Source organism: Nicotiana tabacum, chromosome 5, assembly GCF_000715075.1.
Source record: "Nicotiana tabacum cultivar K326 chromosome 5, ASM71507v2, whole genome shotgun sequence".
Classification (NCBI taxonomy): Eukaryota; Viridiplantae; Streptophyta; class Magnoliopsida; order Solanales; family Solanaceae; genus Nicotiana; species Nicotiana tabacum.
This window is the reverse complement of record NC_134084.1, coordinates 150,196,221-150,207,686: the sequence shown is the minus strand read 5'-3', so window position 1 is coordinate 150,207,686 and position 11,466 is coordinate 150,196,221. Positions and strand designations below refer to the sequence as shown.

The 11,466-nt window shown below is 33.3% G+C and overlaps 2 protein-coding genes across 2 annotated transcripts; both read right to left on the bottom strand.

Moving 5' to 3' along the window:
• Window positions 1–751: 751 nt before the first annotated feature.
• Window positions 752–2,597, bottom strand: LOC107785980 (uncharacterized). The gene is made up of 2 exons (XM_016607417.2): window positions 2,446–2,597; window positions 752–2,269 (listed from the first exon to the last, which is right to left on the bottom strand). The coding sequence occupies exons 1-2, from the start codon at window positions 2,466–2,468 to the stop codon at window positions 1,036–1,038; spliced, it is 1,257 nt and encodes a 418-aa protein (XP_016462903.1). The 5' UTR covers window positions 2,469–2,597; the 3' UTR covers window positions 752–1,035.
• A 7,448-nt stretch (window positions 2,598–10,045) lies between these two features.
• LOC107785989 (PRA1 family protein B4) lies at window positions 10,046–11,201 on the bottom strand. Its single transcript, XM_016607424.2, has one exon. The coding sequence runs from the start codon at window positions 10,992–10,994 to the stop codon at window positions 10,320–10,322; it is 675 nt and encodes a 224-aa protein (XP_016462910.1). The 5' UTR covers window positions 10,995–11,201; the 3' UTR covers window positions 10,046–10,319.
• Between the last annotated feature and the right edge of the window lie 265 nt (window positions 11,202–11,466).

The window sequence follows — 11,466 nt, the reverse complement described above, 5'->3', positions numbered from 1 at the left end:
AGGCTATCCCCTCCTTCTACAGATCACTTTTAGCTCTTCAGTGGTAGTAAAATCGTGACTTGGAATACTTCATACAATTTTCTTTTATAAATTCCTGACTGGTAAATTGATGTTCTTAGATACAGCACCATGTAGAAAGAGGAACAAGATTTCAGCTAACAAGCACAAGCTAGACATCCGAATAGTTTCAGATGGAAACATGAAAACTTTAAGTACATGAATGTGTCCTCCTTCACCAAACCAAACAAGCACTAGTCCCTTAGTTCTACCTGGTATACGCGCTGCTCTCTTTTTATCCCACCATTAACTGTCTATTGATATTGCTGACACACATATACTCTGCACATTACCCAACCCCTACCTCTCCTTCCTTCTCTCTCACTGTTTGCGGTCACTGGAGCTTGGATTCTGAGGACAAATCCATAGATCCTAATAGTGGTATCATATTGACAACATATATGAAACTTTGATGACCAATTGCATATTTATCTCGATAACATGTGTAGTTCTTTGGCCTCTGCCTTCATTATATGTAACTTAAATAAATAATATGATCCCGCCTATAACAAGGATAATGAGCGGAAAAGCAGCAAGACATCCTTTCCAACGCGCTCAAACTTAGTGCAAACACTCGCATCCAAGCAATTCTAATACTATATATTGTAATATGCTTATGTTTTGTTCATTGACTGATAATTTGAGATATCCTAATCTGAAACTGTACATGATTGGCGATTCAAAAGAAGACAACTTTTTGGAAGTTTAACAACAAGGTTATCAAAAACAAACAGTAAGAGGTCTAGAATAGAGGATTAGAACATCAAAACTCTCCTTTTTTTCCGTTTTGAATTCTATGAAGAACGATAGACTATATATGTGGCGAATAGAAGGCTGACTTTCTACTTACAAAAAATAGTACGCACTCTAACCTATTAACTTTCTAATCTCTAGTATAGAAGACTATAGAAACAAATTACAAGGATGATGAAATGAAACAGCAATTTGTAATAATTAATGAACATCATCAAGAAAGGATTATATATCAAAATCAAAGTTAAAGACAGACAAATCTTTGATACTATCTTCCGGTTGCCAACTAATCGAAGAATTCCAATCAGCTTGGTTGCTAATAATTCCATCTGTCTGCTGGTCAATTTGCTGGTTGTATGTACAATCAAATTGCTCCTCAGTCTTCACATAGTTAAACTCAGCAGACTCTTGAGAGACCATAATTGGCTTGAAATCAAATGATTCCTCTAAAAACTTTTGAAAACTGTTATCTTCATCATGGTTCTTTGTCAAACAAAACGTGTCTGGTACTTTTGTTGCTTCGGTTGAACAATCGTCTTCCATTAGCCAATGCTCCATGTATTCTAGACGCTTACAAAAATCTTCACTCGGGTTTTCAGTAGACCTGAAATCCAATGGTTGTTCTTGCAATATATTCAGATCGTGTGGCTTCACATCTGTCGTCTCCTCGTTCATAATGTGTAAACTATTTGAGACTTCATACGATTTCAGGCGTTCCAAATCATTATCATGTACAAACTCATCCTTCTCGATTTCTTCCTTTATAGGTGTCTCAACTTTAACACAATAATTCGGAGGCTTAAAATCAATTCTAGAACTGCATCCTGAATCGTTTAACTCGTTCTCATAATCCTCCTCTGGCATTACATCTGATTTCTCAGTCAAACAACAACAAGAACGTTGCTTTTCATCTGCTGTAACTACTGATGTTGCAAAAGTGGACTGATCAACTCTAATCTTCGCATCTTCAGCACCTGAATCCTCATGATCAACGGACGATTGATCAGTCGATTCAAGTGAAGATGTTCGAGCAATGCTAACAATACTCGACGAGTCATTCTGTATACAATAATCTGGAAAATTAAGCATGGCATTAGAACCATACATAACCTTAGCAGCTTCATCATAAGCAAGAGCAGCATCAACAGATGTAGAGAATGTACCGAGCCAAAGACGTTTACCGCTAGTTTTAAACCGACCACTATTATATACAGGTTCTCTAATTTCAGCTACCCACTTTCCCCATGTCCTTTGTCTAACTCCTCTATATATACAACCTGAATTCTCAGGACCGCCTTTACCTCGCATACAACCTTTTCTTGATCTCTTAACTGGAATTTTTCTCTTTTTCTTTACTTGTACATCTTCAATGCTAGAATTAAGCTCCTGATAATGATTTTTCCACTTTAATAAAATTTCCTCCAGAGAATCACATCCATTGCGCCTTCTTTTCTGTTTCCTGTTTGCAAAAGAAGCCATTATTATGTTAAAATAAAGATTAGAAAAAAGCTATTAATTGAATACAAGAATTGTATAGTGGCTAATTGCAGAGAATACTAAGTACTACAAAGTTGGCAGATGTTTTAGTATTTTTTTAAAATAGATAGAGAAAGGAATAAAAGAGAAGAAAATCACCTGTGAAGAATGTGAGAAGACATGTACGTCAAAGGTATTAATTTATAAATCTGATTTGAAGTCTTGTTATTTGCTTTGCCAATGGAATATTTGTCGTTTCAAGAATGTTCCTCTCCTTGTTTGGTGTGTATTTATATAGAATCCTTTTCCTTGTCAAATTGGGTTTCATTTATTTTTGGGAAAACAAATAAATAAATAGCGTGTTATTTTGGTACTTACTACTTAGTATTAACGTGTGCTGATTGTATCTTAACTATATTTAGTAAGAGCAATAAATGATAAACCATATTTAGTTTTTTTTCCTTGGGGATTAATTAAGTATTTAATTTAACTATAAGGAACGTAAGCGAATTTGGGGCACACAGGAAACTTAAATTAATAGTTTTTGTTTATGATAATGTTTTGGTTGGCTGTCCTTATCTTTTCTTGGCGACCACGGAATTTGTGTTTTCCTGTCTCTTTCCAGATTAGAGATGTTTCATTTTCTACCAAACACAAATTATATTGCGGCTATTTGTTTCTTGCGCGCAAAGAAAGAAAGGCAGAAGAATAATATAATAAGGTAACTGATCAATATTACATCCATCGGCAGAGACGCCTTCACTTCGTTTGGTCGAAAAATCACAAAAACATATACTCTTATATATAAATAGAGTAATTTTTTTTCTTAAGAATTGGAGAATATATATATATATATAAGTGGAAGTAAACATTAAGAAAACATTAGCTAGTGGTAAATGGTAATGACGGCCTACACTGCTAATACAAGGATTTGCAGCAGTGATTACGTATTTACTCCATTTTTTTGTCGAATTATTGTTCAGATATTTTGGAGTTGAAAAAGCAGGACAGATAGAGTTGATCTTTACAAGTCAAATTATAACTTATGAACGAGCAATTCTTAATGGCAAAGCCAACAGTTTCAACGTTTATAGTATTCAACACTAGTATTAAATATCCTTCGCACCCAGTATCTCCAAATAAAAATAATTTGATAAAGCTGAAAAGGATTACTGCAAACAAAAAATAAAAAAAAAATAGGGGTCCTACCGCTGTATCCAAATGCTTCTGATATCTATGTTTCAACCTAACCTCAGAAAAAAGAAAGAGATTTTTATGTGCTTGACTATTAAATATACAGAAACTGGAAAGGTCTTGCGTACGCGTGTTTATGGTTCGGTTTGAATCGATTTTTCACTACAAAAAAACCAAATCAAGTAAGTCGGTTTTTCCAATATTAGAACCAAATCAAACCAATTAAGTCGGTTTTTTCTCGATTCGGTTTATGTCGGGTTTTGTCGGGTTTTTGGTTTTTCGGTTATTTGGCGGTTTTTTCTTAAATATAAGACATACATTACCAAACACATATTCCGGCGACCACATTTTCAACGTAACACTATCAAATCAATTGCCCTTTGAGAAATCTATTATTTATCAAAATATATTGATGATAATGGAATCAAATAGTGATGAATAATATAAGGACTCAACTAAAAATATATTATTTTTAACACGAAATGGATTCTTACATTTAACAAAAGAAAACTACCAATCAAACTAGAATGTAATGGTAAAGAACTATACTAAAAGTGCAAATTATTAACATTTACCATGAAAATTTTGAAACTTTGTATAAAAATATACATATATATAGGTGTAATAATAAATTTGAAATAGCTACTCCTATAGTCAGTTTGGTTTGGTTTGTTTTTCATTTTTCTCTGATTAAAACCAAACCCAAATCAAATTTGATCGGTTTTTAAAATTCAAAACTAAAACCAAACCAAACCAAAAAGTATCGGATTTTTTGGTCGGTTTGGTTTGATTTTCGGTTTGGTTCGATTTTTCGGGTTTTTATATATGAACACCCCTAGTCTTGCCCATATATAAATCGGACCGATCATTACTCGAAACTTTTTATTTTGTGCCTCACATAACTGACACTAGTTGTGTGAGGTCTTTTTTTTGTCTCACAATTGTGTGGTCTAGAATTTTTATAAACCCAGATGTGTAAGATATCGGTCCACAAATATGTCAGATAAAAAGATGTCTCACACAACTAGTATAAGTTGTGTGAGGTACAAAATAAAATCACTCGGACTCATATGAAATGCCATGGTCGGCACTTTCCACCTACAATTTCAGAATTATGGGTTCGAGTCACCAAAGGAACAATAGCTCCAACAAAGAGGATCAACGGGAATCATAGGAGAGGGGAATTTTTTGTTTTTTTTTTAAAAAAAAAAGTGCTAAATGTGCGTACATCTTGTAAATTTCCCCGATTACATAATTTGTCTCACGAAGACACGTATACATGCATCCAATATTTCATGTGGCTAGCATATTTTCTTCAAGGAAGTAACATTGAAGTTTGTAAATGGGTAATTGGCTGATTCACTTTCTATAGAAAGTGTATGTTGTTTGGAATGCCTAAGATTAGAAGGGTTCACCATTTGCACACACAATAACTAGGATGAACCAAAAAATACTAGGATGAACATTGGAGATTGAAGACTAATCTGGTTTATCATTTCTTATAATAGCCTACAATAGCTATTCTAAAGTGAGAATCTTAGAGCCCGTGGCGAAAGCAAGATTATTTTACCGGATTTAAAAATTTGAAAAAATAAATACGCAAATAAGCTAAGGAAATTCAACACCTAATATATATACATAAAAAAAAATATAACATGGGTAATTTTCAACGAAAGGGGTTTGAATCCCTTCCACCCACCTATCTACACCCCTAGTTAGAGCTCAGTACATAGGGCTTTTTATGAAGATGGTCTATGAACCATTACCCTTTCACATCTCAAATTGTTTTTACCATAATTTTAAATATTTTTTTAAACTATTACGTAATTTAAACGTATTTAATTTTTTATTATATGTTAAAATACTCATTACGACCTCCAATTTCAGATCGGGTTACTCAACCGAGGCATGTCTACAAATAAAAAAAGACAAAATTACAGAATAATGCATTTCATAAGTTGACCTTGCACTATTTTAGCTCAGTTATAAGTTTGCAAATGTATAGCCAAATATCAATAGAGATTTTTACATTCCTATACACTATATAGAATTATATTACCCTCCCTACTCAAGTTTTACTATAATTACATATTATATACCAATTACCATTTATGTACATTTTATGGGAATTAATGATAATAATTACTGTCCTAAAATCACTCTAACGTATCTTCCACTCCTCCCACGTTTCTCTCTCCACATCCCCCCTCCCCCTACGTATCTTGCACTCACCCATAATTTTCTCTTCACAAAATTCAGAATCCCTCCATTAACGCCTATTTCCTCTCTTCTTCCATAAGCATTCTAAACTTTTACTCTCTTCTTCAAAAAATCACCTCCATTAACGTCCGTGCTTAGCTTGATTTTTAATGAAAAAGAAAACAACTTCAAAGAACAGCCCTAAAAAGGCAAAGGAGCCAATATTCCTACATTTGATTTGGGTATTTTCTTAGAGAATTCACCCAAAAAAATATTATTTGTTTGAATTGGGTGTTGTTGCAAAGAATTGGAAATTCTCTCTATGTCGCTCTCAATCTCCCAATCCCTAATTTCAGTAATGTAAAGCAACGAAAAAGAGAGGAGCAATTTCACCATTGACAGCCATTAAAAAGCTTTGAATTTGAATTTGGGTTTTAAAAAATCATTATTTGTTTGGATTGGGTGTTGTTGCAAACAATTGAAAATATGGTTTGAAGTTTATATCTCGATTTTGAGGGTGTTTTGGTGAAGATTAAACTTGATTTTGGCTGAATTTCATATTGAAACTCGAAGAAAGAAGAAGAAGAAGAAGAAGAAGAAGAAGAAGAAGAAGAAGAAGAAGAAGAAGAAGAAGAAGAAGAAGAAGAAGAAGAAGAAGAAGAATAAGAAGAATAAGAAGAAGAAGAAGACATGATATACATTATATTTACAAACTTGTACTCCCTCTGTTCCAGTTTATGTGAACCTATTTCTTTTTTGGTCCGTTCTAAAAAGAATGAACCCTTTCTAAATTTGGTAACAATTTAGCTTAAAGTTACAACTTTACCCTTAATGAGAAATTTTTATAACCACACAAATACTCTGGGCCCATTTGGACTTGTTTAGGATCACAAATTCCAAAAGTCTTCATTTTTTTCTTAAACTCCGTGCCCAGTCAAACAGGTTCACATAAATTGGAACGGAGGGAGTAGTAAAATTGTAAAAAAGTTATATTCTGTTTATATATATGAAAGTTGAACAATATTGTATAAAAATTATATTTTAGTTGTATGATATTGTAGTTGTATATAACTGAGTAGAAATAATGTATGAAAATTGTAGATAAGTTGTATAGTATATAATTAATTGTATGAAATTTGTTTTTACTACGTATAAATCAGATACAAAATATACAAAATACATACTATATAAATTTTGTATTTAAGTTGTATGTTATTGTAGTTGTAATCAAAAGACTCATCTTCGATTTTTTTTTTTGAAAACTTGCAAAATTTCATGAACAAATATATTTTTGAAAATTTTTATTGAAAAGAAAAAGAATTTTTTTTAATGGACAAACGGAGCCTAAGATGTGATTCTCTCGGACTTTTTGGCGGTGGCTTACCTCTTATACCCAACAGGCCAGATATTTTTTTGGGAAATTTTCATAAAGCACTATCTTTTAATAATAATTAGTCATTTATAGATATCATTTGCTATATTACGGATTATAGATACCTTTTATGTGGTTATAAGATGTATTTGATGTATTTAAACTATTGTAATATAGCAAAAATAGGCGTGAATCGGGGAAGTCCAGCTAATCAGTTGTTGTATTCGACTGTATTCATGGAGTGAAACATGGGATTACAGCTGGACAGATTATTGTATTTGACTGTATTCACGGCGTGAAATATGAGATTACACTATTTTTAAAAGGGAAAATGAATCAATTAACATAATAGACTCTTAATATAACTCAACAAACTCAATTATAACACACAAATTTTGTATATTCAGTTATAAAAAAGATTCTCAACCGAAAAATACCCCAAAAATATAGCAATCTGCAGAGAAATTATTATATCAATTATAAAAAAAAACTTATGAATACATTCATGATAAATAGCGAAACAGTGAATACAATGAAATACATAAATACAACGGGATACATTGAAATATAATGAGAAAAAAAGACAGTGAATACAATAAAATATATGGAATACAACGAGATACATTGAATTACAATGAAAAAAAAAAGACAATGAATACAATGAAATACATGAAAATACATTGACATATATTAACAGAAAATCATCCTACAACATCCATATCTCAATTTTTTCAATTGGCAGGGACGATATTCACGAGGCTAGTGGAGCCAGCTTATACAGCAGTGATGAACGAGTTTAGGAGGAGAATGGGAAGGAAAACGACAATGACAAGCCTTGGGGGATTCGACACTTGCTGCACAGTCCCCATTACAATTCCAACAATAATGCTGATGTTTGCGGGCATGGAAATACATTGCCGCAAGACAACTTCTTGATCTGTAGCAGTTCAAGCAGTAACACTTGCCTCGCTATGGCTGCTTCCCCTGCTGGCCCAGTCAATTCCATCCTCAACGTCATAACATAATCATTACTTACAGTATGTTTTTCACATTAAGAGTACCAAAAAAATATTGTACGAAAATAATCATGATATGTGATATTATGCCAGATGCTTCTGAAGTCGAGATTGAACTTGAAATTGACTCTCGAGACTGTAACGAGAAAAAGATAGGTGAATATGTTGAGGATATTTCAAGGAGATCGAAAATTTTAATGGGATGACGGGAGATGATGGGATGTATCAAAGTAGAGAGAGAAAGAAAATAGTGTAACTGATTAGCGTATTTAGTAACTTAGGGTTAGGAGGTAACCAAAATTAAATATTTTGCTATAAATCTTAAAAGGTATCTATAGAATATACTTTTTTTAAATGCTATTTATTTAAAATAAATAAGGTGTTAACATTTGTTATAGGAAATAAAAATTCCTACATATTAAATAGGTGGGTTTTTTTTCTTATTTTATTTTGTGCGTTATTTAGTTCACTACATAGAAAAATAGAAATGGTCTTTCGGAATTGGACTGTGGATGCTGTCTTTTGGTTTTTCCTTTTCCTCAGTGTTGGGCTGCAGCTTTGGAACCGACGAGGGGAGAAAAAGAGAATATTGAGAGAAGAGGGGAAAAAGGAGAGAAAAAAGGAAAAAGATATATCTAATTTCCTTGATTGAAGGCACAAATAATGAATTTGGGAGCCTTTAAGGTAGATTGTATATATTTTGTAAATAAAACTTGTTTATGCCAGGTAATTAGCTAAACATGGACATTAACGGTAATAAAATTTCAAATAGTGTATAGGAATGAAAAAATCTCATATCAATAACATCTTTTCTTTTCTCATTCCCTCTAATTATAACAACCTCATTTATTCCTACTTGTCCCTATTGTAACTTTCTCCTCATTTTTCACCCATAAATATTTAATCTCATCTCCTTTAATGCTAATTTTGTTAAATTTCGATTATGATTTTGTGAGAAATTTAGAGTGGGTATTGTTTGAACTTATTAGAAATAGTTTAAGTAGGTTGTATACAAAGTTTGAAGTTATTTGCCGGAGATTTGGACTAGTTTTATACATGAATTGCAAGTGAAAATCGTACAAAAATTTCGCTGGCGATGCTCATACACTTTTATACAATGTTATACACTTTTATACAAAGAGGTACATTATATATATAGTTGTATAAAAGTGTATAAAGATATATAATCACAGAGTGAAATATTCTTGATACACGATGTATATAGGTGTATAAGAAGAATGAGAAGAAGAAGATGAAGAAAATGCGAGAAATTTACCAAATAACTGTAAATAATGTATCAACCTTATATATAATAGTGTATAAGTTATGTTTATACACTATTACATACTATTTATATAATATTATATACATTATTATACAAATGAGTCCTATTAATGTAGCTTCACAAATACTCTGAAATTTAACTCAAATATAGCCTAAATCTACTCCAAATCACTTGAAATTTAAGTTTTGAACTCATATTGATGATTCCAATCAATTGAGATAACACTCATTCCAAACAACTAACAAATCGGAAAATTCAATTTCTGAAATCTCAAATATAGCCTAAATCTACTCCAAATCACTTGAAATTTAAGTTTTGAACTCATATTGATGATTCCAATCAATTGAGATAGCACTCATTCCAAACAACTAACAAATCGGAAAATTCAATTTCTGAAATCGAATCTTCGAACCACTTGTAATGGTGACTATTATTTTTCAAATTATTAGTTAACCATTGGAATCCCGTAAAGAATTGAAGGAGAATAACAATAGTAGAAAAAATTTTGTAGTGCAAATGATGGCATGAGAAGGAGAAGAAGAACGAAGAAAAAAAGGGGAACGAAGAAATAAGAGTGGGCTAACTAGTGAAAATAATTTTCTTCAAATGTGGGCCATTTTTTGATTGGGTCGTTGGGCCAAGGGACAAGGATGTAATTCTCCCAAGTATTCTAAACAAACAATAAGAAATGAATTAATCTGAATGATTTAACATCATTTCGTATAACAAATTACGGAAACAAAATCCCCAACACATCTCCCCTATTATACATTTCCAATTTTTTTTTAAAACAAAAACATTAAGAACAATCAAAGTAAAATCTTATTCGTAATATATTCTCATCTCATACTGATCGTTCCCTTTCTATACTAAAATTCCAATTCCAATACCTTTAAAAAACAAACACGAAATTACCCCAACAGAACCGCTATCGATCTCTTTGGACACCAATACGACGTCGTGCACCTCAAACCCTAGCAGCAACAGCTGGGCCAGCGGCGGAGGAAGCGGCAGCGCCGGACAAGAATGAGAGGAACCCAGTGGCCGGAGACTCTTGCTCCTCAAGGAAAAGATCTTCCGGAGCCCTAAAAGCAGCATGGGTACACACAATAGCAACACCAACCATCAAAGCTGAAACAAGGACCGATCCAACACTGGTTAGAAAGATCACAACAACCGTAGAAACAATAAGAGCCCCAAGCGTCTCACGTTCAGAAAACTGCCGACCAAATAAAACCAAAGGCGGATCCGACGGCCGGAAAAGGTAGAGGAAAAGCCAAGCAGCAAGGAGACCGGCGAGAAGAAAAAGGGAAAATGGGTTTGTGATTAGGGAAAAGGCGAGAACAACGGCGATGAGGGAAAGGTAATTGGTACGGAAATAGGAATAGTTTTTGCGGATGCGGAGGGTAGCATCGGAAACGGATTCGGGTTTGGAGAAGGCCGAACGATCAACGAGTTCAGACCATGGACGGCGATTGGAAAGACCACCTTGGATAGTCTCGGAAATGCGGTTGATGAAGGATCGGAGAGCAGGTGTGGGACCCACGCCGGTGGTGGTTTGTTGGGTGTTGGTGGTGGTGGTGGTGGTGGTTTGAGGGTTGGAAATTGGAAGAACTGCTGGCGATGAAGCGGCTGCGGCCATTGTTGTGAAGAAATTGGAAATGCAAAGAGAAATTGGAAGATTATTTGGTTAATTGATTTATATGGAAATTGGGGATTTGCTTGATTTGTACGGTTTGAGAGGTTGACTGAGAGAGAAAGGAGATCCAATTTTCGTCGGTGGATCTCTGAATTTCCTATTCACCGATTTTCTCATTTATATAGCATACGATTTTTCTTTGACAGGAAATTTAGAGGTGGACGTAGTTTGAGTAAGTTGTTTTAATTACAAAAGATAGAATTGTCTAAATGACACATATACTTGTATCACTTTGTCATGCTGGTCCCTGTATCTAATAAAGTTTTATCCAAACACGTGAATTTAATCAAAACATGTATTTTAAACCACTTCGGCATTACGTGTTGGTCACTCGCCTGACGTGGACAAAATATCATGTCCACATCAGATAAATCAATGACACATTTTTATTTATTAAAAATTAATTTTTAATAAT